The 27,764-nt window shown below is 43.4% G+C and overlaps 1 protein-coding gene across 6 annotated transcripts in view; it reads right to left on the reverse strand.

Moving 5' to 3' along the window:
• The window catches only part of asrgl1 (asparaginase and isoaspartyl peptidase 1), a 33,891-nt gene that overhangs the window by 2,910 nt on the left and 3,217 nt on the right, over window positions 1-27,764 (reverse strand). Inside the window, exons 2-7 of one of the 6 annotated variants that reach the window (XM_060926032.1) lie at window positions 24,826-24,916; window positions 6,698-6,739; window positions 5,610-5,777; window positions 5,193-5,335; window positions 1,680-1,834; window positions 1,230-1,351 (exon numbers count right to left, since the gene is read on the reverse strand). In XM_060926032.1, coding sequence (XP_060782015.1) covers window positions 1,230-1,351; window positions 1,680-1,834; window positions 5,193-5,335; window positions 5,610-5,667 — 478 coding nt within the window. In that variant the 5' untranslated portion in view covers window positions 5,668-5,777; window positions 6,698-6,739; window positions 24,826-24,916. Of the gene's footprint in view, window positions 1-1,229; window positions 1,352-1,679; window positions 1,835-5,192; window positions 5,336-5,609; window positions 5,819-6,697; window positions 6,740-24,825; window positions 24,917-27,764 lie in introns of all 6 variants that reach the window. The other 5 variants (XM_060926028.1, XM_060926033.1, XM_060926030.1 and 2 more) reach the window with 5 other exon arrangements.

A 27,764-nucleotide genomic window follows, 5' to 3' on the forward strand; every position in this document is an offset into this window, starting at 1 on the left:
CTGATATACCCACAGCAGTGGGCAGCCTGGGGAGCAGTTGGGGGTTAGATGCCTTGCTCAAGGGCACTTCAGCCATTCCTGCTGGTCCAGGGACTCAAACCAGTGACCTTTTAGTCCCAAAGCTGCATCTCCAACCTTCAGGCCGTGGCTTCCCGATAATATATAATCTCCAGTTTATGATAGCAAGTTGATTTGAGGGACTCAGTATAAGGATTAGCTCAGAAAGCTCTCTAGTAGCAGGATGACGGACACTTTCATGTCCAAAGGTAAACGATCAACTGCAATCACAACCACTGCATGCTTTTCACTATTCTGTACCTTGTACTCTTGCACTCTCATTTTCCTTCTTACTGGATTTGTAATATGCAGGTTAAACAAGAGGAGCACAACTGGGATTCAGAAGATTAGATATGGGCCAGAATGCCCTTATTACGCTGTTCGCACATAAGCTTATAGCTACTACTATATAAAATAAAATCACCTACTGATATTTGATTCATCTCATCATCTCTAGCCGCTTTATCCTGTTCTACAGGGTCGCAGGCAAGCTGGAGCCTATCCCAGCTGACTACGGGCGAAAGGCGGGGTACACCCTGGACAAGTCGCCAGGTCATCACAGGGCTGACACAGACACACAACCATTCACACGCACATTCACACCTACGGTCAATTTAGAGTCACCAGTTAACCTAACCTGCATGTCTTTGGACTGTGGGGGAAACCGGAGCACCCGGAGGAAACCCACGCGGACACGGGGAGAACATACAAACTCCACACAGAAAGGCCCTCGCCGGCCACGGGGCTCGAACCCAGGCCTTCTTGCTGTGAGGCGACAGCACTAACCACTACACCACTGTGCCGCCCTATTTGATTCATAATGTGATTATTTTATTAATAAATAAACTAACATACAGTTATTATGCAAATATACATTTCTTGATGCCATTTCTGTGATGTGAATTTCCTAAAATAGGGAACAGTTGGTTCTCAAAATCAAGAAGAAATTGTCAGACTATCTCAGTTACAATACGCTGGCTAGTTCTGCACCACTGTAATGTGCTGTTGACAGATGGTTAGCTTGACAGGTAATTAGGATTTAAAGTTTGCAAAATGAACATTTACTATTAATGTTCTAATAGTTTGCTAAGGAGGTTGAATTTGCTAGGTGCAGTCATAATCAGTAGTTACACTGTTCCACTGTGCTTTAATGGTACATGTTTCTAACTCACCGACGCATGGAGTGTCTCCCACACGACCCTCCATCTTGTTTATTATGCCACCTGTTGAGGTGGCACAAGCGAGGTTTCCCTGCACATCCACAGCTACTGCACCAACTGTGCCCATTTTATCCCTGCAAGACACAATTAAAACACATACAGGGGCATAGCAGCATTAAAGTGCCTCACTTGAAGTTACACACACTTCAGTTTTTGTCTCTCCCCCCCATCCCCACTTTTGTGTTGGGACATTTTGACTTATGTGCTTAACACCTTCAAGCTACACTACTCCTAATCAATTAATAAGGTGATTAGCAGCAAAATGTATTGACTAGGAAAGTAGAAACATTGCCTTCTTTTTTTTTTACAACCGTAACAGCAATGAACTTTTCACAAATCTTGAACGTTGGTTTATGTGTGTGTGTGTGTGTGTGTGTGTGTGTTGGGGGGGGGGGCTCTTACATCTGGCACTGCACAGGGTCGGCACCTGGACGAAGGTTGTCCTTCCAGCGCTTCCTGGCATAGTCTGTAATCAGAGACTCCTCAGGCACTTCAGGGATCCCCATGGTCCTGGCAAACTTGGAAGCCCCTTCGGCCATCAGACACACGTGACTCGTCTGAATAAAGTAAATGTAAGGAGACAATAAGCATTAAGGGGAGATCAAGTGTTAATTCATAACTTGATGACTGAAATAATAATAATAAGCAATTAGTAAGCATGCAATTCATCTATAAGCACATTAATAAGGTAAGGAACTGATGTTGGTGTTCAGTAGGTTTGAGGTCAGGGCTTTGTGGAGGCCATTCAGGATCTTCCAGTGCATGGTGATGCAGTAGTTAGCACTGTCACCTCACAGCAAGAAGGTTCTGGGTTTGAACCTCATGGCCAACAGGGGCCTTTCTGTGTGGAGTTTGCATGTTCTCCTCATGTCTACGTGGATTTCCTCCAGGTGCTCCGGTTTCTCCTACAGTTCAAAAATGTGCAGATTGGGTAAAAATACCCAGCCACTAGGGTCGCACAAGCCAGTGCATACTTAGTGCCGATCCCAAGCCCAGATAGATTTTTTTTTGGGGGGGGGGGCATCAGGAAGGGCATCCGGTGTAAAAACGTATGCCAAATCAAATATGCGATCATGATTATCTGCTGTGGCGACCGCTAATGGGAGCAGCCGAAAGATGATGATTTGGGATCTTCCACTCCAACCCAGTCAAATCACTTCATAGAGCTTGCTTTGTGCGCACAGCAGCACTGTCATGCTAGAACAAGTTTGGGCCCCTTAGTTCCAGTGAAGGGAAAGTGTGATGCCACAGCATACTTGTGGCAACAGTTTAGGGAAGAACCACAAACTTTTGACCATATAGTGTACTTAACTGCTGTTAGAAACAAACAGTCACTCCCATCGCCAGCCCCCCCCCCTTTGACGTCTAGCCACAAGAATTGCAAAGTTCTCTGTCTTGAAGTCTTTCCTGTGGCAGAAAACCTACGGATTGTTACAAACCAGATACCCTTGATTTCTTAACAGAAAGTGTCACAATATCAATGTTTTTTTAATCCATTTATTATTAGCCTTAGCTTAATTATCCAAGTATCTGTGAACTCCTTTATTTAAGCTGAAAACATCAATTAGTCCTGGATTTCACTGAAAATTGACCTCAGTTATAAAATTAGTATCTTTTTTTAGATAATGAGCCATTTAACAAAAATGTGTAAACTAAACTGTCTAACAACTGAGTAAAAAGCTGGATATTCAGAAGGTGTATGTATATAATACCCTGTCCACACTAGGGATTTTGTACCGATACAATACTACTTTCGTACCGCGACACCTGTCCACACTAGCAACTACAACCCCGATTCCAAAAAAGTTGGGACAAAGTACAAATTGTAAATAAAAACGGAATGCAATAATTTACAAATCTCAAAAACTGATATTGTATTCAAAATAGAACATAGACAACATATCAAATGTCGAAAGTGAGACATTTTGAAATTTCATGCCAAATATTGGCTCATTTGAAATTTCATGACAGCAACACATCTCAAAAAAGTTGGGACAGGGGCAATAAGAGGCTGGAAAAGTTAAAGGTACAAAAAAGGAATAGCTGGAGGACCAAATTGCAACTCATTAGGTCAATTGGCAATAGGTCATTAACATGACTGGGTATAAAAAGAGCATCTTGGAGTGGCAGCGGCTCTCAGAAGTAAAGATGGGAAGAGGATCACCAATCCCCCTAATTCTGCGCCGACAAATAGTGGAGCAATATCAGAAAGGAATTCGACAGTGTAAAATTGCAAAGAGTTTGAACATATCATCTATAGTGCATAATATCATGAAAAGAGTCAGAGAATCTGGAAGAATCTCTGTGCGTAAGGGTCAAGGCCGGAAAACCATACTGGGTGCCCGTGATCTTCGGGCCCTTAGACGGCACTGCATCACATACAGGCATGCTTCTGTATTGGAAATCACAAAATGGGCTCAGGAATATTTCCAGAGAACATTATCTGTGAACACAATTCACCGTGCCATCCGCCGTTGCCAGCTAAAACTCTATAGTTCAAAGAAGAAGCCGTATCTAAACATGATCCAGAAGCGCAGACGTCTTCTCTGGGCCAAGGCTCATTTAAAATGGACTGTGGCAAAGTGGAAAACTGTTCTGTGGTCAGACGAATCAAAATTTGAAGTTCTTTATGAAAATCAGGGACGCCGTGTCATTCGGACTAAAGAGGAGAAGGACGACCCAAGTTGTTATTAGCGCTCAGTTCAGAAGCCTGCATCTCTGATGGTATGGGGTTGCATTAGTGCGTGTGGCATGGGCAGCTTACACATCTGGAAAGACACCATCAATGCTGAAAGGTATATCCAGGTTCTAGAGCAGCATATGCTCCCGTCCAGACGACGTCTTTTTCAGGGAAGACCTTGCATTTTCCAATATGACAATGCCAAACCACCTACTGCATCAATTACAGCATCATGGCTGCGTAGAAGAAGGGTCCGGGTACTGAACTGGCCAGCCTGCAGTCCAGATCTTTCACCCATAGAAAACATTTGGCGCATCATAAAATGGAAGATATGACAAAAAAGACCTAAGACAGTTGAGCAACTAGAATCCTACATTAGACAAGAATGGGTTAACATTCCTATCCCTAAACTTGAGCAACTTGTCTCCTCAGTCCCCAGACATTTACAGACTGTTGTAAAGAGAAAAGGGGATGTCTCACAGTGGTAAACATGGCCTTGTCCCAACTTTTTTGAGATGTGTTGTTGTCATGAAATTTAAAATCACCTAATTTTTCTCTTTAAATGATACATTTTCTCAGTTTAAACATTTGATATGTCATCTATGTTCTATTCTGAATAAAATATGGAATTTTGAAACTTCCACATCATTGCATTCCGTTTTTATTTACAATTTGGACTTTGTCCCAACTTTTTTGGAATCGGGGTTGTATACCGGTAGTGGTATAACTGTATCGATACGAAACCCACAAATGTATGGGTTTCGTACCGGTACAGTATCGGTACTGTAGCGCTTCGCTGTAGTGTGGACAGATGAAGTGGTTCTGTATTGATACAAATATAATGCGCGAAGTCACACACCTCAATCGATGTCTTCGCTGAATAAAATAGTGAAGAACGGAGATTCGTTTGTTTGTTTCTTTCTCAACTGCCTCGTGCGTTTTATACGATTTGACTGAATAAATGACCACCAGAAATACAGACTGTACATTGACAACAAAAAGCGCACACACGTTGTTTCATCCGCCATATTCTCGGAAGGAAGTTACTCGGTAACCACGGAAACATTTTGCGCACGCGCATTTCAACTACCATGAAAGAAAACCGCAAACATTTCTCGCTAGTGTGGACAGATGCACTAAACTGTACCGGTATACTTTGTATCAATACAGTTATACCACTATCGTACCGGTATATATGTGAACACAGCATAACTGTAAAACTCTCACAAGTGTACCTTGTCCATGATCAGTCTGGCCAATTGAACTGGATTAGCCAGTCTCCTGACTGCAGACACGGCACCACAGGCCAATGTTTGCCCATCCATCACAAGAGCATCCATCTCCACTTCTCCTTTCAGATTCAATACTGATCCTCGACCTGAAAATCACACAAATGCAAACAATCACATTTTTCCAGGAGTGATCTTGATCACCAGAGCTCTCAAGTAACTAAAGAGAAAATTGTGCTGTGGGACAAATGGGTTTTTCTTTTCCTTTTTTTCTTGGGGGGGGGGGGGGGGGGGGGAGCACAACCACAAGGCCTTTTCAAAATTTGCTGAGACTGTGACATTTTATTATTATTATTATTGGTCTCCTCAAATATCCACATGGTCAAGACTTAATTCCTTACTCTTCTAGTATGATGGTGCTACCTGCATTATATAGTGGGTTATTTTCTAGCACTGTGACGACTTCTACCACAGCATCCATGGCACTGCCTCCAGACTTTAGAATGGCATATCCGGTCCTTGCTGCTTCCTGTACCCCAGCAGAGCTGACCTCACTGTTTTCCTTGGGCACGTGGCCAGCACCACCATGGACTACCACAACAGGCAACATTGGAATCAGAGTTCCTCAAAATCTAGCAGAGGTAGAAATACACTATAACAATCAAATTTTTAAAAATCATAGTACAAGTTTTATTATTGAAGTGAAGCTGTAATTAGTTTTTTTTTTCTAAAATTCAAAGTAGAGAGTTACACAGAATGTTCTGCAAAGTTGCACAAATCAGAATCACAGTAAAGCAAAGCTATTACAATGTACAGGTAGTCGTCGACTTACGACTGCGTTTGGTTACGACTGACTGGTCGTAAACCGATCTGGTCGTAAGTCGGCCTATGTTAAATGAACGCAAGTATATTATGATGTGTAATGATATTGTAATCATCTTAAAGTCTTATTTTATCCACATTTTCTTATTTCATTACCTTGGCTCATTATTTGGTTTAAGTCAAACACTGCATACTACACTGCGTACAGTACAATTCGTTTAATATGTGCAAAACAAAAAATACAAAATACAGGTGTGAAAAACAGAAAACATTTTAGTTTCAAACATACCAAAATACAAATGTAAAACAGCAAAATACAAAACTTAGTGACCGCTGGCATCACTGGTGCTTGGCTGTGGGTCGTCTACGTCATCATCAGCTGTTGCAGCGCTCGGGCTGGCGGGAGGATTTGCTCGTTTCATAAACCAGGAGCTGGGGCGGAAACTGTATGACGGAGTGTGCGAGGAAGCACGAGAGAGACTGTGCGTGTGCCTGGAGCTGGGGCAGAAACTGTTGTACGCGGCGAGAGGCGCTGCCAGGAGCTGGGGCGGAAACTGTTGTACGCACAGCTGGGAAACATTGCCAGTCATAACCAGATGGTCGTAAAGTCGATCGGTCGTAAGTTGCATAGGTCGTAAGTCGACGACTACCTGTATAAGGTATTTCATGTAGGATCGGGTTTTGCCTACCTGTGACTTTTATACAACCCCAATTCCAAAAAAGTGGGGACGCTGTGTAAAATGTAAATAAAAACAGAATGTGTTAAATTGCAAATCATGGAAACCCTATATTTCATTGAAAATAGCACAAAGACAACATATCAAAATGTTGAAACTGAGAAATTTTATTGTTTTTTGAAAAATATATGCTCATTTTGAATTTCATGTCAGCAACACGTTTCAAAAAAGTTGGGACAGGGGCATGTTTACCACTGTGTTGCATCACCTCTACTTTTAACACCACTCTGTAAATGTTTGGGAACTGAGGAGACCAATTGCTGTAGTTTTGAAAGAGAAATGTTGTCCCATTCTTGCCTGATGTACAATTTCAGTTGCTCAACAGTTTGGGGTCTCCTTTGTTGTATTTTGCGCTTCATAATGCGCCAAATGTTTTAAATGGGAGACAGGTATGAACTGTAGGCAGGCCAGTTTAACACCTGGACTCTTTTACTACAGAGCCATACAGTTTTAATATGTGCAGAAAGCACTTTGGCATTGTCTTGTTGAAATAGTGGAGCAGATAACTAAAAAAATCCTTCAAATGGTGACACAAGCATGAAATTTTGCACAGATACCCTCCTGGATATACTCTTCCAGATTAGGATCCTGGCCACGTGAAAATTCAAGATGGCGACCTTTTTTCAAGATGGCCGCCATCAGTATCTGGCAATCTCACACCGAGACCATATATCTGTTGACATAAACATGCTTTTTCCATTTAAATGAACTTTAAATCATGGGATTGTGATCATGAACTGTTTCCCACAATCTACCATGTCATTCAAGATTTAAACAAAGAAGTCCAACCTAAACTATCGGAGCTAGGAGAGCCCAGCTCTGCCTGCTCCGTATCCAGCCACAGACCAGCAGTGGCACTGGGCACAGCCCAGTTATCATGGGGCCACCAAACCAGGCAAACCTGGCTCCAGCCCCAGAGAAAATAAAGAAGAGAAGAAAATGTTGTTCTATTATGCGCAATCAGTGAAGATATCCAACAAAAAAAAAATTAATTGCATTGAACTGCATTGAAAAGAAAGCAACAGGATTCGATTTGTTTTACTTACAGTGACATCTATAACTTCTATGTTATCTTATCTCGTATCTGTTACTGCCCTCTAGTGTTATCTTAATATCTACATTAGTAATACTGTTACACAATCTTATACATATCTTATAACTATAAAACACTTATGACTAACTTAACTCTAACACTTAACTCTAACACTTAACTCTAACTTATTTGCAACTATATAAAAAACCTTTAGGCTGTAGGAAGTCACAATAATCCCAAAAGTGATGGTCTGACAATGCATGCCATCCACCAAAAGACAAACAAAATCAATGCGCAAAATTTATCTACAGTTCACATTTGCAGGAGCAGAGTGCTGTGCACACAAGGCCCAGCCTGAAGCACTTGCATCTACCACGGCAGCTGGTTTTGCAACCACATTTGGTCAGTTGCTCACAGCTCTTGGCTATGGGAGCATTGGCCGTCCAGAAAACGTGCCACTGTTCACCAGACTTCTGCCATCCCCAGTCAGCAGGACTCTCAGGTTCAGGCTGACACAGGGTTGCCTGGCCCCACACACAACCGGCCTGGTAGGCAGCACGCTTGGTATGTTGGAGAAGAGCGGCTTTGGTTGGCGGGATGGCCTCATAAGGTCGTTGTTTCCTGGCAAATAATTCGAGCCTCGCCTCATCTACAGTGGCAGCCATGCTGGATCTGTCATACATAAATATGACAAACTTCTCCAGGATGTCAAGGTCGCTCTGTTGCACTGTGAGAGGGTACTGACTCAGTTTGGAGAACACAGGGGAGACTTCTGGGAAGATATCCCAGGTCTGCCAGGCAGTCTTCTTTCCCTTGTTTCTGAAAGCTGACACTATATCACAGCCTGTGAACGCATGAAAGAAGAGTATGCCCTTGGTCTTTTCCTGGCCCAAGCTGTGACACAAGTCATGCACACTGATATAGCGCATGCTCGGACCCTGACCAAATGCCAGCCATAGCTGATCAAGTCCCAAGCTCTGGAGGAAAGGCAGCACACTGAGCACCACATTGAAGGCTAACCTTCTTAAATTTATATCAGAGACAACAAAATCTGTAAAATTAGCATATAAGAGCATAAACATGGTTCACTTGGAAAATTAAATTAAGAAAAGAGGGAAAATAACAAAAAAATTGTCACATTCGGGCAGCCATCTTGGAAAATGGCGGCCATCTTGAATTTTTGGCGTGGCCAGGACCCTTTTCTAAAAGAGAGGACATTAAAGCATATTTGTGGAGAATTTCATGCTTGTGTCACCATTTGAAGGATTCTTATGAAATATGCAATTAACCGCTGCACTAAAAGAAGGAAGGACTTCCCTGGAAAAGATTTTATCTGGATGGCAGCATATTGCTCTGAAACATACTGTATCATTCAGCATTAATGATACCTTCCCAGATGTACAAGCTAACCATGCCATGTGCACTAATGCACCCTCATACCATCAAAGATGCTGGCTTTTGAGCTGTGCACTGATAACAAGCCGGATGGTCCCTCTCCTCTTTAGCCTGGAGGATGCTGTGTCCATGATTTCTAAAAATAATTTCTACTTTTGATTCATCAGACCTCGGGACAATTTTCCACTTCACCTCAGTCCATCGTAAAAGAGCTCAGGCCCAGAGAAGGTGGCGGTGTTTCTGGATATTGTTTACATCTGGTTTTAACTTGCATTTGTGGATGCAGTAATGAACTGTTTTCACAGACAATGGCTTTCTGAAGTGTTCCTGAGCTCATACAGTGATTTCCACTACAGACACGTGTCTGCTTTTGATGCAGTGTCTCCTGAGGGCCTGAAGATCACAGGCATATAATGTCAGTTTTCAGCCTTGTCTCTTGCATACAGAGATTTCTCCAGATTCTCTGAATCTTTTAATGATATTATGTTCACAAGGTTTCAGGATGGACGCACGCACTCAAAAAGGCTGAGCCAAAAGGCGAAGCTCTCAATTTACCAGTCGATCTACGTTCCGACTCTCACCTATGGTCATGAGCTTTGGGTAATGATCGAAAGAACAAGATCACGGATACAAGCGGCCGAAATGAGTTTCCTTCACAGGGTGGCTGGGCGCTCCCTTAGAGATAGGGTGAGAAGCACAGTCACTCAGGAGGAGCTCAGAGTAGAGCCACTGCTCCTCCACATCGAGAGGAATCAGCTGAGGTGGCTCGGGCATTTCTTTCGGATGCCTCCTGGACGCCTCCCTGGGGAGGTGTTCCAGGCATGTCCCCCCAGGAGGAGGCCCCGGGGAAGACCCAGGACACGCTGGAGGGACTATGTCTCTCGGCTGGCCTGGGAATGCCTCGGTGTTCTTCCCGAGGAGCTGGCCGAGGTGTCTGGGGAAAGGGAAGTTTGGGCTTCCATGTTCAGACTGCTGCCTCCGCGACCCGGCCCCAAATAAGCGGAAGAAGACGAGACGAGACTATTGTATGAGAAAAAAAACATTAAAAGGGAAAAAAGCCTTGGGGTACCTACTGATAGAACAGCATTTCAGCAAAAGCAAATTTAACTATATCTACAAATTAAGAGAACAAAACGGCCAGCATTTTGCTTCTCTTTTCCCCAACATAATTTGTTTCTCACGTTCATGACAAATTTAGTGAAAACTGCATTAAAATTGACACAAACCTAAACTTCCTTGTGGTGGTTTTCTATTATGACACCGAAAAGGAATAATGCGTGTACCACACTCACAGGAAGTGACCTCTCGCTGGTCAGCCTGGACCACTGAGCTCTACGTAAAAATCTGGAGAGCTCAAAGTGAAGCCATCTGGCCGCCATCTTACCACTCACATTGCGGAGCGGAACGGTCATTTAGGCTACTGGAAGCTACTGGACAAGTTATTTATACAGTTGGTGAGAAAAATTACAAGAAAAATGCCTGCATGTGCAGCAGTGAACTGTACAAACCATCAAGTCAAAGATTGTGGACAGACATTTTACCTGTGAGTGTTGATAGTGTGTGATCATTTTTACACATGTGCACAGTGGCATTTGCGTGGACCCCCTACAGCATTTTATAATGGTTTGCAAGAGCGAAACCCCCTCAAAAAAAAAAAAAAAAAACAGAAAATCTCTCATATTGTCTTGTTAATTGTTGTTGAAAATCTGACATTGATATCTGGTAGCGTGGCACGGTGGTGTAGTGGTTAGCGCTGCCGCCCCACAGCAAGAGGGTCCGGGTTCGAGCCCCGTGGCCGGCGAGGGCCTTTCTGTGCGGAGTTTGCATGTCCTCCCCGTGTCCGCGTGGGTTTCCTCCGGATGCTCCGGTTTCCCCCACAGTCCAAAGACATGCAGATTAGGTTAACTGGTGACTCTAAATTGACCGTAGGTGTGAATGGTTGTCTGTGTCTATGTGTCAGCCCTGTGATGACCTGGCGACTTGTCCAGGGTGTACCCTGCCTTTCGCCCGTAGTCAGCTGGGATAGGTTCCAGCTTGCCTGCAACCCTGTAGAACAGGATAAAGCGGCTAGAGATGATGAGATGAGATGATATCTGGTATGAACACTGACCGTCAGATTTTCAATGGAAGTGTCCTAGATCAAAGCCAATGTCTAGACATGTTTGATATTGAATGCGAGAGCTCAAGCTCAATGGCTCAAATTCAAAAAGAAAAAAAAAAGAACTGAGTAAATTAGCCTCAGTAGCTGAAATGAAAGAAAGACCATAGCCTTAGGCAGAAATGGCAGCATTATTAGCCATCCTATTTGTCTTTTTGTTGTCCATTTATTGAATAGATGGGGATGCTAGGACGAAGATTGGGTTATAGGATAAAAATATGCATCATGATTCTTGAAGGTATTTCTACAATACACAATGTGCATCACATTATATAGATTTACTCACAAACTCCCAGTAGAACGGTAGCGTTCACTGAATTTGAAACAATAGTGTTAAAAAAAAAGTTCAATTATCTATCTACAAAAATAATTTTAAAACTTATAAACTATAGTTTATTTATTTTTCCCCTGACCATGACTTAATCGGATGCTAATAGAGTACAGACGGTCCTGAAAGTTAAGTATAAGCACGTAGCAGCAAGAAGAGAGTGTGAAAAGTGTCTCAAAGCTCACAGCATTTCAGGCACATATGGGTCATTTCACAGTAACTGAGCATTTTGTGTCCTATGACTAGCTGCTGGAATAAAGGTTCATCAGACAACTCATGTAAGGCAATTAAACACCCTAAAATACTAAGAAGAACTATATTCTGTAGATGGAGTCCAAAAAAATAATTATCGACACTTTATATTTTAGAAATAATAAATATAAAATTAGTAATTCACAAAATTGGGCTGTCCGGTGGGCTGGGTTAAACTTTGCAATGCCCCTTTTTGTCGAATTTAGTACAAAGTTTTGGCTTAATGTGCTAAAAAGATTGTGGTCAGTTCATTTCCCCAGGGACAAGGTTCCTAATTCACAAAGTATATTTTTATTTTTCACTGATAGTCTCTGTTCTGCGATTCAGGCCATGTACACACGTAGCCGGGTATTTTTAAAACCGAACATTCCCCCCCGTTTATAAAAATGTTTTATCCACACCACCTCGTCTTCGAAAAAAATCCCTTCCACACATAACCGAACATCTGCGTTTTCAATCACATTCATAAGCATTCCAAACCTGTAGATGGCATTATTTCCCCTACCTGTAGATGGCATTATTTCCCATAGATATACATAGAAGACTAGATGCCTCACTGCGTATAGATAGTTTTCACATGACGTCACAGAGTCGGGGATTCCCTGGTGGCGGCCATCTTGGAGGGCAAGCTTACCGTACGGGTCACTGAGCACACATTGTAGCCCGCGAGTTACATTCATTTATACATTATTTACATTTATTTAAAGCTAGCAATGGTGCAAACTTGTTGTATTCACAGCTGTCGTAATAGGTCAGATGATGAAGTCAAGCGGAGCTTTTATGGAATTCCCACTGTACGGGAGCATGAAGACGAGCAAACAAAGAAACTCAGCATACAAAGGAGAAATCTATGGCTTGCGAGAATCAACCGCAAGGATTATCAGCCTTCCAAACACAGCAAAGTCTGCTCCGATCATTTTATAAGTGGTAAATTGTTTAAATAAACAATCAATTGTGTTTAAGTTTGTTTTTGGAAGCGAAAACATCATGTGAACAATCTCTGGAGAATGCCTAACTGGAACCGCTGGAGAATGCCTAACTGGAACCGCTGAGTGTACGTTTACATTGTAATGTACACTTAATATCGCTCGTTTGTCACGTTTCTATTTGAAACTTGTCACTTCACTCACGCAAGGGTCATTTTTGAAAAACATTTTAGGTCTATTCTGTAGTCCTGAGCGGTGTGCAGGACTGCGCAAATGTGCGCAGCTTCCCGATTTAAACTGTTTTTTTATTCTCATCCTTATACTTCCTGTTTCATGGACTGTAATGGATTTGCTTATTTAGTAATTTTAATAAGGAATTTACTTTGAAATTATAATCAGACACTCCAACGCCCCCCCTAAAAAAAACCCCCCGGATCTGCGCGATTCAGGCGGCATCCGCCAAAAGGCGCGCTGTGAATATATAAAGTTGTATATATCAGACAGCCTTTAAAGTTTGATGAAGTCAGTTTCAGGCTTTGGAGCAGGCTTTGGCAGTTTCAGGCTTTGGCAGCCCTGCATAGTCACCTGAAAATGCATCTTTGTCCACTTCGTAGGGGTCAATTCCCCCAATCAAGGCCAGTTTGGCTGCATACCGTGAGATGTGTATCTATATACTTCTGTTTGCTTGATTTTGCCGACATTGATCTTTATTTTAGAAAACTGACTATATAACTTCATAAATTGGTCCGAGATAATGTAGCCAGTAATGGCGATGGTCCGTTTTGTTTGCCCTCCAAGATGGCGGCTGGGGGGCATTCCCCGGAATGCCGTGACGTCAGTGAAAACTATCTATTCCAGGACGTCCGCACAGGGCGGCCATCTTACCACAGACAAGCTTTTCCACAGAATTTGCGGTACACTGAGGTAAGACCATTGAGGTGCTTAAATGTTTATACTCTTATCTCGCTGAAATTTTGACGTATATACAAATGGTTTGATTTCTTAAAACATTATTAATGTGGTTGTAATTCTGGGTGCTTGAACATGCTAAAATCGTACCTTTTCTCTTCAAAAACGACTTACTGCAGCTTTTAGTCAAAGTTGTGTTTCATGCTAGGCTAGCTCGTAGCACCAAGTAATTTTACATGGAAGGTCATGAGAGAATATTTTCAATAACTGAAGTTGCACTTGCACATGGTTTTCATTTTCGGGTTGATTAATTGAAAACACTGGTTGTGTCCCTATTTTTTAAGCTTAGACTCCACCACATTGCCAAGATGACAACCCTTTCCTTCCAGAACAACAGCATGAGACAGAAGCACAACAAAGCAGTACTGTTTAAAGGGCATTAGCCAAATATACAGTATAAAAATTTTCAAGGGGTATGAAGACTTACACAAGCACAGCACAGCCCAGCACTCACATTATGATTTACAGGAAATCAAAGTGCTGACTTTGATGACAAGATGATGTGTGTGTCTGTGTGTGTTTTAATTGTAGATGTTTATATCAGTATGTTTAGTTTTATTTTAACTGCACATTGGAGCCTAGTCAAATGAAATTTCAATCTTCTGTGCTAACATATATTGACTTTGACATGATAATCAGCTTTGAATGTTCTTTTTGTAAATGTAAAGATATCTTTTTATCCTTGGAAGTATAACCACATGTGATTAATTAAATGCTTTTTTTGTCACAAACTACCGTGAGTCGCTGTTACTGTTTTATACTATTACTTACTCGGGCAGTGCATTTGTTATTATGCTATGATGCGAGTTTTCATTTATTATGCTATGATGTGAGTTTACATTTGTTATTATGCTATGATGTGAGTTTACATTTGTTATTTTGCTATGATGTGAGTTTACATTTGTTATGCTATGATGTGACTTTACATTTGTTATTATGCTATGATGTGACTTTACATTTGTTATTTTGCTATGATGTGAGTGCATTAGGTTTTTGAGGTGGATGAAGTATTTCTGAAGTTTCAGAAGTGAGTAAGCTGTTTATTTAACTTTAGCTTCCCCTACGGCCCTATCACATGTAAAAATATTTTCACTAAAAATTGGAAATAAATTGTATGGTTATTTGTCCTAAGGCCGCAGTTATCCATAAGTATGCAGTGTTAGGCTTCTCACAGCATAGGAATTTCAGCATGTATTTTTTTAAAACATAAAATGATTATTCATCATTAATATCATAAATACATACTTCCGTTTTTTTTAATATATAACAAACCAAACCGTTTGAATATCGATTGAAATTTGAGGAAGTTACAGTCATCTGAAAAGTACATATCGCTACCAACACAATGTAATGGGTAAGCCAGCTGTCTGAGGTAAGATGGCCGCCATGTGCGGACGTTCGACTTCATTGACGGGCAACGGGGACGAGGCATCTAGTCTTCTATGTATATCTATGTTATTTCCCCAAATCCTACCCCCCTAATCACATCAGAATAGCACCTGCACAATAATTAACGCTTTCAAGGCACTACTCCGATCCATCACTCTTTGTCCATGCTTAATCTGGCTTCTGCAGTAAACAAAGGTCGCACGTTTGACGTCAGGGCAGATTTGTTGTAATTTTTTTGGCGCAGATTGTGATGTTCTAAAACGCAAAACTCCGGTTATCTCTGTCTACACGAAAAGGCATACACGGAGTTTTCAAAAATCTTCACTTTGCCCGGAGTTTTTTTAAATATTCGTTTTTGATGTGTTTTCATGTGGATGACAGGCCAAAACGTAGAAAAATATCTTTGATTTAGCAGATACCCGGCTACGTGTGGACGGGGTCTCCGTGTCAGTGCTGTTACCAAACCACATTTTCTAGAGAGGCTGAACAGACTGACTATTAATTCAGTTCTTCCAGTGGCCAAAAGGTGCCTCCCTTGTACTTAATTTTGGAGGGAATTCAAAATGGCAGAAGTGGTGGCTTGTGTCTTCTAAATTTGGTAAGTATTCCCGATTTTTGGCCCAGTATGTTAATTCACTGTCAGTGATGTTACTGTAATTTGCGCTTATTATGTGCTCCACAGAAAGGAGTAACAACTAGGGACGTAAGAGGCATGATGAGAGATGCAACCAGGGCGAAAGTATCAGCACAGTAAGCTTGTGGTTCATGAATGAAAGTGTATTTTGTCATTTTTTGTCAGTGCGGTTACCGTCAGTGCTGTTAAGTTGCACGTGGTAACAACACTGACACAGAGTAACAGCAATGACAGTTCAGGGATATGTTCTAATATTAAAAAGTGTATGTCCCGTATCGGCCAGAACCGATTTTTCTGGCCAGCCATGGAGGACATTTGCAGGTACGCGCCAAGTGATGTCATAACACTCATTGAAGAGCCGCAGCAGATTACTGAAAAGACGGAACCATTTCAAGGTTGACACAAATGTTTGGAGGCTTGTGGAGGACTTTGTTCATGATATGGAGCAATTTTCTCAAACTTTTTGATGGTGACATTTGAACTCTGAATTGGTGAAACTCCTCATACAGTAAGCCAAGTTGTTGAAGCCCTCATGCTTCGGTACTTGTTGCAATGTTTGAGTTGAAGTTTGAACGAAATCATTGAAATAAGTAGCTGATAACTGCATTTCAAAGACACAAATTGCCTAGGAGGAGAGGCACATTGTGATGGTCATTGTTCAGTGCGCAGATCTATGGAAAAGAAGTAAAAAACTCAGGATATAAAAAAACATTGATAGGGTGTGTGGTACCTTATTCTATGAATAAAAGTTGTTTCTGTTTAGGTGTTGTATTTAACTGGTAATGTACTGGTAACAGTAATGACAAGTGTAGCTCTAGTCACAGCACTGACATAGGTCAGTACTGTTACTAGGTTTTCATTCCTGTTACCCTTTGTTTTGGTTAGATTTCTTTATCTAAAAAGGGCTGACAGAAGGGTTATGCCATGTTTCGTTTTCTACCATTAGTACTTCATCATTTTATGACTGCTGAATTTATCGTGTTATTGGATTCTTGTCATTTTGTTATTTGAAAGTTGTTATTCCAAGGAAATAAAGTTTGTGTTTACACGAATTTCATGTTTTCAATGAAATATATGCTTCATATTGTTTCTTTCACATGGCAATGTGGGAAAGGGACACACTGTGTGCATGTTAACCACAGAAATCTCACAAAAGAAAGTTTGCTTCATAGTGCAGTGTCCTCCATGACATCCGGTAACAGCACTGACAGTTCAGCTAGGTACTAGCATATAAAATATCTAAAAAAAAAAATGGAAAAGTTGCATAAAAAGTGCACTGTCAAGCTTTGGAACATGATATATCTATTCCCTACAATTACTCAAGCTGATTTTTACATGCATACATGACAGCTACCCATCCCATTCTTATTGACTGGAAAATGCTCAGTTACTGTGAAATGACCCATGTATACAAGGTGGATTCAGACATGGTGATAACTGGGGACAATGAGATCTGGACCTCAGTAGTTTCAGAAAATTTTCCCCCTCCCTAAACTCCTCATGCAGTATCTTCTAGTTGTCAGATGCGAGGGCAAAACATTTAATTTTTTAGACCTCTTATTGCAACCTCTCTGGAGATGCACAGCTTGCATATTTCACACTCCTGCCAGCTTCTGCAGAGTACCACCCACTTCTAAAAGAGCAGATCCTGGCCCTGCTGCAGAAATCTGTTGCTAGATCTATCAGGCAAAGCACAGTCCTTGCTGTCAAATGAACTCCCTGCTAAGAACAAGGACGAAGTGGCTGCAGCCGGAACAATATTCAGCCATCCAGCTTGCAGAGTAAGTCACCACAGAGAGGTTCCTGTGGACTCTTCCCTGACTGAGTGCATGGCCATTGGGTTGAAGGCTCCCTGGACACCAGCTGACCTGGGAGAGGCTCTCAAATGTTCCCTTGCTACACTGGAGATCAGCAAACCTGAGCCTCAAAAGGACGATCAACAACCCCAAAGCACCATAGCCCTCGTGTCTGGGATAACCCTGAGCCCAGAAGACACTCCAGCTGACCATCCTAGCCACCCTCACTGCTGGAAGAGCCCATGCCCACAGCACCTGAACTACTCTCACCAACCCCAACCCAGAAACCCTGGCTCACTGGCTGCATCGTGCATTCACCACAGAATCTCCAGCTTCCCAGCATCCCTGTGCAGTTAGAGGGGTACACCATGTGGGCTCTGCTTGACCCAGGCAGCACCATCACACTGGCTCAACCCTCTGTCCTGCCCAATGCTCCAGGGCTCAGCGGTACTGTCAAGATACTGTCAAGGGAAAGCCATGGCCTAGAGAAGCAGCTTTGGGACCAGAAGGTTGTCAGTTCAATTCCCTAGACCAGCAGGAATAGCTGAAGTGCCCTTGAGCAAGGCACCTAACTCCCAACTGCTTCCCAGGCTGCTCTGTATGTCACACTGCATAAGAGCGTCTGCTAAATTAATATAATGTAAAGGTCACCTGCATGCATGGGGACACATGAGCGGTGGCCACTGCCAATGTTTGGGTCGGCAATGAGCAAGGTGAGTGGGTCTTAACCATTGGAGAGTTTCCTGACCTTCCTGTCCCTCTCCTCCTAGGTTGGTTTCCCCAGTGAGCTGCCTACAGCCAGGAAGAAAAGGCAATAGTGACAATCCCAGAGGCCTGGAGTCTACCCTAAGCATGATACTGTATGTGTCTGGTGACCTTGAGGATGACACCAACAGAGCCACTACAGGTGAGTCTGCCATCACTAACTCAGAAGTTCATGTGTGTATCAGCAGGTGGCCAGAGAGGGGAACTTTGGGCAAGAGCAGAAAAGAGGACGACTGGCTGAAACACTGTTGGTCCCAGGTGCATGAGGGTGAAGGCCAGCACCTGGGGCAGCCCCTCACGGTGTCTTACATTCACATCTAGCACGGGCTATATACTTCCACACTGAGCATCAGGGTCAGCCCTATCACACTGCTAGTGGTTCCACACTCCAAAGTCAACATGGTTATGCACCTAGCCCACTCCCATTCCCTGGGCAGCCACCTAACAGCAGAACAATACTATGGAAAAGGTCCAGGATCACTTCCTCTGACCAGGGATGAATGCTAAGATATAGAATTTCTGTCAGCAGTGCCCTTAGTGTCAGTGCCCCTCAACACAGAAGCCAATTCCAGCACCACTTGTGCCTCTGCCCATTATTGGAGTTGCCTTCAAAAGAGTGGGAATGGATCTGGTGGGTCCCCTTCCTAAATCTGCCTGGAGCCACAAATACATACTAGTTATCGTGCACTATGCCACCCATGACCCTGAGGCAATCCCATTATGGAAGGCCACATCCAAGAACGTCACCAGGGAGCTGGCTCTCCTGTTCTCTCAGGTGAGTCTCACCCGCGACCACCTCAATGACCAAGGTATGCCCTTCATATCTAAGCTGACAGTAGATGAGTGTCAGTTGTTGCAGATGAACTGCAACAGAGGAATTGGGACCAACTCCTCTCCTACATTCTGTCTGCAATATGTGAGACCCCACAGGCATCCACCAGGTTCACCCCATTTGAGCTGCTATTTGGGAGGAGACGTGGGGGCAAGCTGGATATGGTGAAGGAAACATGGGAAGAGCAACCATCCCCTATCAGACCCACCATCAAGAACGTCTGAGATGCAGGAATGCATCAAAAGGGTGGCACCCCTCATCCACCCACACATGCTCAAGGTCTACAACCTCTCTGCCCAGCCCCAGGAGTTCCAGCCCTCCTATTATGTGCTCAGCTATTATGTGTTCTGTTAGCTTTGAACCTGCAGCCTGTATCAATTTTCATCTTATGCTGATTTGGCTGGAGTCATTCTGACTCATATATTGTACACTAGGGCTGCACGATATCAGAAAAATATGCGATATTCGATAACATGACTGAATATCTCGATATCGATATGTATCACGATAATTAAATATATACTGTTTTTCTTACCTCTACTCGCCGTTCTGCCCTGTATCTAGCATTTAAACAAAACACCCAATGCATTGCTTCCATTCCAACATTATTTTTTATTGGAAAAACATGGCTACACCTGCAATGGTGTCCATCATCTCATCTCATCTCATTATCTCTAGCCGCTTTATCCTTCTACAGGGTCGCAGGCAAGCTGGAGCCTATCCCAGCTGACTACGGGCGAAAGGCGGGGTACACCCTGGACAAGTCACCAGGTCATCACAGGGCTGACACATAGACACAGACAACCATTCACACTCACACCTACGGTCAATTTAGAGTCGCCGGCCCTGGGGCTCGAACCCAGGACCTTCTTGCTGTGAGGCGACAGCGCTAACCACTACACCACCGTGCCGCCCCGGTGTCCATCAATCATCTTTAAATCTCTTAATTTTTGTGAGCGCAGCAGAAAATGTCTTAAGTTGAAGTAAACAAAAAAACTGAAAACTACATTACATTAACATAAAGCATTCAAAATGGCAATTTCAGTGGCTCCCGGGAGATGAAGGTGAGCGACACAGATTCACCATAAACTCAAACACAATCTGTTAATAACACATGCGGGTGAGAGAGCAGTGGTGTGTGTGTGAGTGAGCGAGCGAGCGGTAGTGTGTGTGAGAGAGAGAGAGCGCGGTTTTATGTTTTTATGCTGCTGTACAGCAGTGTTTGTCCCAGTGAGCCGCCCCACCACTGTTTTACAGGTACATGCAAAGTACCTGAGTTTGCAGTACGTCACCCCTCCTGAATCCAAAGTACTTCCAAATAGCAGATGTGCATTTTTTTTTTGGAAACCAGTTCCTCCTCACACAAGTTTGCCTCACCACACTTGCTACCGCTCCCACCTTCTGCCATCACCACGAGGCTTTTACTTGTTTTGCAATAGGGGGCGGAGTTATCCCGCGGCACTTGTTGACATTCAAATGTGATTGGACGGCACAGAAAAATGTGCCTTTTATCGAAATTTAAGTAATTTTTGCGGTATGTGTATCGCAAACTATGATATCGCGATATCGATACTTTTCCGATATATTGTGCAGCCCTATTGTACACTCTAGCGTATTGTTCAATCTCTTACTTCTTATATGTACAATTCAGGAAGAGTTAATACATTCATGTACTGGAATGTTTGGCCCAGTTGATACAAAGATATGAGAAACGCGAGATGTACTGACCAGTAGAAAATGTTGATGAGGTATGGTGAAGCATGTTAGCCTATGAGATTATTGGGCATAAACGGTGTTATTTTGAAACCATATAAAATCAGAAACCCTATGACTGATGAGAGATCACTCTGCAGACCAACTCAGCATTTGTTGTTTGATTCAGTAAAAGTCTACTTTTCTGCAATTTCTTAGCCTTGGATTTTTTTTGTGAGCAAGTTTCCATGCCAGTCGGCCCAGTCAACTATCACCTGTAACAACCAGGTAAGAGAAAATCCAACCAAACTAAGCAAACTAACCTAACTATTAAAATGCTGGCTAGAGCACCTCCCATTGCTGTCAGCATATGTGACCCCTCACCAAATCCAGGGACACATGTCGGCCGAAACGAATCCGAGATAATCGCAAAAGAAGCATTTTTTTTTCGAAATTTGTGATTTTTGTTTTTTTCCATCATGTGCAAGTTGAGATCTTGAAGAATGCAATCAGTATTTCAGATAATAGATTGTTTTGTTGGAAAAGCATACATTTTTTGTTGCAAATTGTCTCGTTTTTGTCAGGACTGTAGCCTGCTGGGGGGTGTAGGTAAATTACCATATGGGCCATTCATATGATGATTTAAGTCTTTTTTTTTTCGCGAATCAGCTGTATGATACGAGTTGAGCGCATGGCTACTTAGCTGCATACAGGCATGTAATTTCACTATGGAATGAGGAAGTTAAACAGAGCGCAGAGGAGCTGAAACACCGCGAAGCAAACAGACACACGGTATTTACATCGGAGATAACCATTTCTAGCAAAAAAAAAAAAACACGCAACCTCGTTTTCCAGATTGAATGGAATACTTGAATGATCGGATGATACACGGACCGTTCTAGGATTACATTCCATCGGAGGCATTGGTGTGTGCAAGGCGCCGTTTCTCTTTCTGATGGGGTAAGTTTATTAATCTAAGGCTGTGTGATTATTTTTGCATGTAACGGAGAGTGTTGTGGTTTGGTTAAGCCTAGGTCACAACCGGACGTACGATTTTTTGGCCGTGTGATTTTTGGCGTTTCCCAAATCGCTGCGTTTTTTTTTTTTTTGTTCACGGAGAAAGACGCGTGTTGGCCGTAAGTTTGTCTTGCAACCTGAAAAAAACGTAAGCGCCCGTAGAGTTTGTTTGACATGACAAAGAACCTCTGCGGCCGGTCTGCGGCTCGAAAATCAGCACATCACACACGCGCTCTCGTGCGCTTCTTGCGTTTTTTGCATGTAGACCGGCCGTAGGAGCGCGTAGTGTACGGCCGGTTGTGACCGAGGCTTTACATGAAACTAGTGTTGTGTTAGTTGTGTCATCATCGCGCTATCTTTCTTTCTTACGGTGTGAGTAATTTTTCAACCACAAAACGTTAAAGTATACTTTAGGACTTATTTTTGTACTTCATAATTGTGTTGGGTATACTTTGCATGGAAGGAAAATTGACGTGGTGATCTTTGTTTACATGAAAGTAGCATCGTGCTAGCTCGTAGGGGGTAGGGCTTTCCTTAATATCATGCAAATGAGCACCATTATGTGCCCGCCCTACACCCAGAGTAGCTGAGATGGAAAACTTTGAGGGCGATTTTCTCCCTTTTCTGTTTTAAGAGGTATGCACTTTCAAAAGGCCACACATTCTTCAAATATTGTCAGATCTCCACATGGAAGGCATCATTGGAAAGCTTAGAAACTGTACTTTCTGAATCTGTCAATAACTCAAAATGCCCCCGGGCCGACATGTGTCCCTGGATTCTGTTTTCTGACACATATGTCTCTGTTCCCACATATCCACCAAGGTATACTCTGGTCCAGAAGGGGAAAGACCTTATGGTCTTTCAGCAAGAAGTGTTGGGGGAATTTCTGGAGCAATTTAGCAATGCGTTTTCAGCAGAACCAGGTCAGACCCACCTGATCCAGCATGACATCCAAACCCCCTCAGGGTCATCTTCAGACAGCAGCCCATCACTTCCAGGAAGCCCACAGTCACACTATCGAGGAGAAAGTGTTTCAGATGCTGCAGGATGGAGTCATCGAGGATTCCACCAGCCTCTGGTCTAGCCCCACTGTTGCGGTGCCCAAGCCAGATGGTACGCTAAGACTTTGTAATGATTTTAGAAAATTACATGAGATCTCTGATAGTTATCTAATGCCCAGAGTGGATGATCTAGTTGACCGCCTGGGAGGGCCTGGTTTATCTCAACACTGGACCTAACTAAAGGTTACTGGAAGGTGCCTTTGCCCCCAGAAGCACGGTGCAAGACTGCCTTCAGTGCCATGTCAGGCCACTGGCAGTACTGGGTCCTCCCTTGCCCCACTCACCTCAAAGTCTGCCTGCAACCCAGCATTCGGCCAATTCACCTCAGCCTCACAAGCTTGAAGCTTGGAGCTCCCACCCCTCACTGACTGCACCTCAAGTTCCCTTCACTCCCCTTTCCCCCACTTCCAAAAAACCTTAAATAAAAGCTCACTTTTATTTTCCTTACCCTTGGGTCTAGTGTCTGCGTTCACCCACCTCAGCCATGAGTTACCACACTAGTCAAATCAGATTGCAATAAACACTGAATGTTAGTTCAGTTGGGTGGCATGGTGGTGCAGTGGTTAGCACCGTTGCCTCAAAGCAAGAAGGTTCTGGGTTCGAGCCTAAAGTAGTCCTTTAGTTTGCTCTGAATTTATGAGAGACCAAGACCACTTGAATAAAAATCTGCATGAGTTTACAGTATGCACTGCATTGCTGCTACATGATGAGATAGCTGATTAGATAAATACATGAACGAGTAGATGTACACCTGTACCTAATAAAGTGCTCAGTGACTGTATATGGTACGTGACGTAGTTAACTCCTTATGCTTAGCATACACTAGAAGACTTTGAAAGACAAGTCTGACACCAGAATTATGCAAGCCTCACAATACACCAAACGACTTTTCAAGTAATTATCTATGATTTTGCAAAGACTGGGGATCTTGCAGTGTCACTATTTGAGCAATTCCAGCGTTATGGACGTGACACTTGAACTCAAAATGGCAACAAATGACCCAGTGCATGTTTTATCGTCTCCCAGTATTTAAACAGGTGTTGAATATTTTAAGGCTGTACCATACTGGAGAAGTGATAGAACAAGAACAATTCCCATAGTACATCTAGGGCATGCCAGAAAATGCCAATAAAAGATGCGTTATGGATGTGACAGAAAAAGTATCACTTTTCTTGGGTGACTGTACATTTTTATCAAACTCTGTGAAATTGTAAACCTAATGTCGAAATGGAGATATCCATTTGATAGAGGGGTCCAAGGTGAATATTAAAAAATCTTTGTTTAAAATATTTTGTATTTCATGCAGAGTTTCGGAAGGAAAAGTCAGCGTTATGGATGTGACGAAATTCCGTTATGGACGTGACGCGTCTGAAATAGACATGGCATATGTTTAGAAAATCAGCAATTTAACCACCATAACCCTTTGAAAAACTCTCTAAATATCAGCTAAAACTATCAAAGTTCTTAAATAATATTTAGGATGGCTATTGTTTTGCTGTTTTGTGGATTTTAGCATACATTTCTGTGGCTTGTGGCAATAATATAGAATTGTACATGATCAAAGTTGATTTTAGCTTGGGGTTTACATTATAAGAAAGAAAGATTGACAGTGACATATTAGGTTGGTTACAAATTGGTTCAACTTATTCACATCTGTAAAATACAGGCCTAGGTGATATCTCTGGGAGTGGTTTTGATGTATTACATGTTGCTTTATTTTTGCATGGTGAGGTTGACATTTACATGGAATTGTCCATTTGCATGAGCAAAGATTAAAGATAACATTCAACATGATTGATTTTATCCAAGTGTCAAGCAGAGAAAAAGACTTACTTAAGACAGCTGTCCTGAGCACCTTACACCAAACGAGCCAGATCAACTCGAACAATGATGTAATTCCAATAGTGGAAATTTATCTGCGACACTGAAATCGATTGAAAAGTCACTTACTTATAATTGCTTTTATAATCCTTAATACAAATATGCGTACAGAACATAATCACGCTGATGTGTTTTTCTTTTCTCTCTTTTTTGTACTTACAGATGCACTATACAATTTTATAACATTGGTAATAAACAGCCATTATTTCTTCTCACTGAGCTATTTACTAGTTTTAAACAAAATGCAAATGGTACCATCAGAGGTGGACAAAGTACACAACTTCATTACTTAAAGTACAGATTCCACTGGTCAAATGTTACTCCGATACAAGTGAAAGCTGTACAGTCAAATTTTTACTTAAGTTAAAGTACTGAAGAACTTACTTTTAAAAATACTTAAAGGCGTCGTGCGGTAATTTCAGCAATCAGGCTATATCATGTGTCAAAATGTCAGGTTTGGTGGGTTACTCAAGCCCCTCGGTTTCCTGCGATCTCAGTGTCACGATGCGCCCGCTACAAGCATTTAAAGTTGACGCGCACAGCCAAATTTAGGCAGCCAGCCGTTAACTAGGTCAACTTATGTGTGACGTCATACCAGTAACCTCCCTTGGGTGATGCTGGCCTGTCCCCATGTTTTCTCTATAGCGTGCGTTTACCAGAGTTGTTTACATTGCGGATTTTGTGGATTTATTCAGTTCGTGGATAGTTTTGAACACTCAAAACACTATGAAATGATGTATTAATATTCTGTGATACAAAATGCCTAATCGGTGTATTGTGTTTGGCTGTAACAACAAACACTGAACACTATTTGTGACTGTTATCAATGGATCTGATTTCAAGGTCATGGCTAGGTATTGATAGAAAAAAAATAATTTTTTTAAAAACACATTGTGGCAGCGGGGGCGTGGTCAAGCGCCGGTCTGTGACAGGATCATTACACCTGACGGTAATTAACCTGTGTTTTGTGTGTTTTCCCAGTAACCGCGCCCTATTTAAGGAGGCAGAGGGAGAGCAGAGAAGAGCTCATCCCGGGACAAGAACACAGTGTGTGTTTCGCTATCAGATTAAAACTGGCAGTTATACTGAAAAGTCTGGCAATAAAAAGTCTATTTGCATCTGAAGCGTTGTCCTGCCATCCTCTGTGCTCCACCCACACTTCAGAGAGCTCTACAGTGGTGCCAAAACCCGGGACAAGGTGGAGCACCAACCTCGCAGCCCCATGGAATCCTCCCCGTTCGCGGACCTGGTCCACGCCCTCGCCACGGCTCAGCAAAGCCAGCACCAGGCGCTCGTCACGCTCCGAAAGGAGCAAGAGCGGCGCTTCGAAGCCCTGGTGCTGGCCCAGCAGGAAGATCGCGAGGCGTTCCGGCATCTCGCGTCGGCGGGGTCCACCAGTGCCCCGGCCGCGGGCCCGTCTCCCCTCACCGTGACCAAGATGGGCCCGAAGGACGACCCCGAGGCGTTTCTCACATTGTTCGAGCAGGTCGCCGAAGCCTCGGGGTGGCCGATGGAGCAGCGCGCGGCGCGCCTCCTCCCCATCCTGACGGGAGAGGCGCAGCTGGCCGCGCTATAACTCCCCGCCGGCTGGCCTACGCGGACCTTCGCCGGGCCGTCCTCCAGCGCGCGGAAGCGCTGGCGCTGTTCTGGCGTGCGCCCCACACGCTGGAGGACGGCCTGGCGAAGGTCCGCGTAGGCCGGTCGGCGGGGAGTTATAGCGCGGCCAGCTGCGTCTCTCCCGTCAGGATGGGGAGGAGGCGCGCCGCGCGCTGCTCCATCGGCCACCCCGAGGCTTCGGCGACCTGCTCGAACAATGTGAGAAACGCCTCGGGGTCGTCCTTCGGGCCCATCTTGGTCACGGTGAGGGGAGACGGGCCCGCGGCCGGGGCGCTGGTGGACCCCGCCGACGCGAGATGCCGGAACGCCTCGCGATCTTCCTGCTGGGCCAACACCAGGGCTTCGAAGCGCCGCTCTTGCTCCTTTCGGAGCGTGACGAGCGCCTGGTGCTGGCTTTGCTGAGCCGTGGCGAGGGCGTGGACCAGGTCCGCGAACGGGGAGGATTCCATGGGGCTGCGAGGTTGGTGCTCCACCTTGTCCCGGGTTTTGGCACCACTGTAGAGCTCTCTGAAGTGTGGGTGGAGCACAGAGGATGGCAGGACAACGCTTCAGATGCAAATAGTCTTTTTATTGCCAGACTTTTCAGTATAACCGCCAGTTTTAATCTGATAGCGAAACACAGTGTTCTAGTCCCGGGATGAGCTCTTCTCTGCTCTCCCTCTGCCTGCTTAAATAGGGCGCGGTTACTGGGAAAACACAGGTTAATTACCGTCAGGTGTAATGATTCTGCCACTCACCTTCCCTGGCTCCGCCCTCCTGTCACAGACCGGCGCTTGACCACGCCCCCGCTGCCACACACATGTGTTAAGTGTTTCTATGTATCAATCATTAATTGTACAAAATGATTTTCATACATTTATGTATTTGTCATATCTTTCTTTGTCACATGAAGTGTTGTCTTGATAACACATGTGGCACATAATTTTAGCAAATGGATGACAGAAGATTAATTGAAAGATTTATGCCACAGAGCTGCCTTTAACTAATAATTATCACTTATTACTGACGATTGTACGTTTACTAAACAATACAATACAAAGCTCAATACTCCCAGCCTATAACATACTGAATATCAAGTTAAAATCATCCGCAATAAAAGGAAAATTATGAAAACTGGAATATCAAGGGATCTACTGTATCAGAAGGCCCACTGCATTTTGCGAGATCGCAAGCTGTCAAGTTGCTAGAATTCAATCTTTCTAGCTATACTTTCACCCCCTACAGCTATCAGTATTACACACAATCATAGATTAATCACACAGCATTCTAATTCA

The sequence above is a fragment of the Neoarius graeffei genome, chromosome 7, assembly GCF_027579695.1.
Source record: "Neoarius graeffei isolate fNeoGra1 chromosome 7, fNeoGra1.pri, whole genome shotgun sequence".
Lineage (NCBI taxonomy): Eukaryota > Metazoa > Chordata > Actinopteri > Siluriformes > Ariidae > Neoarius > Neoarius graeffei.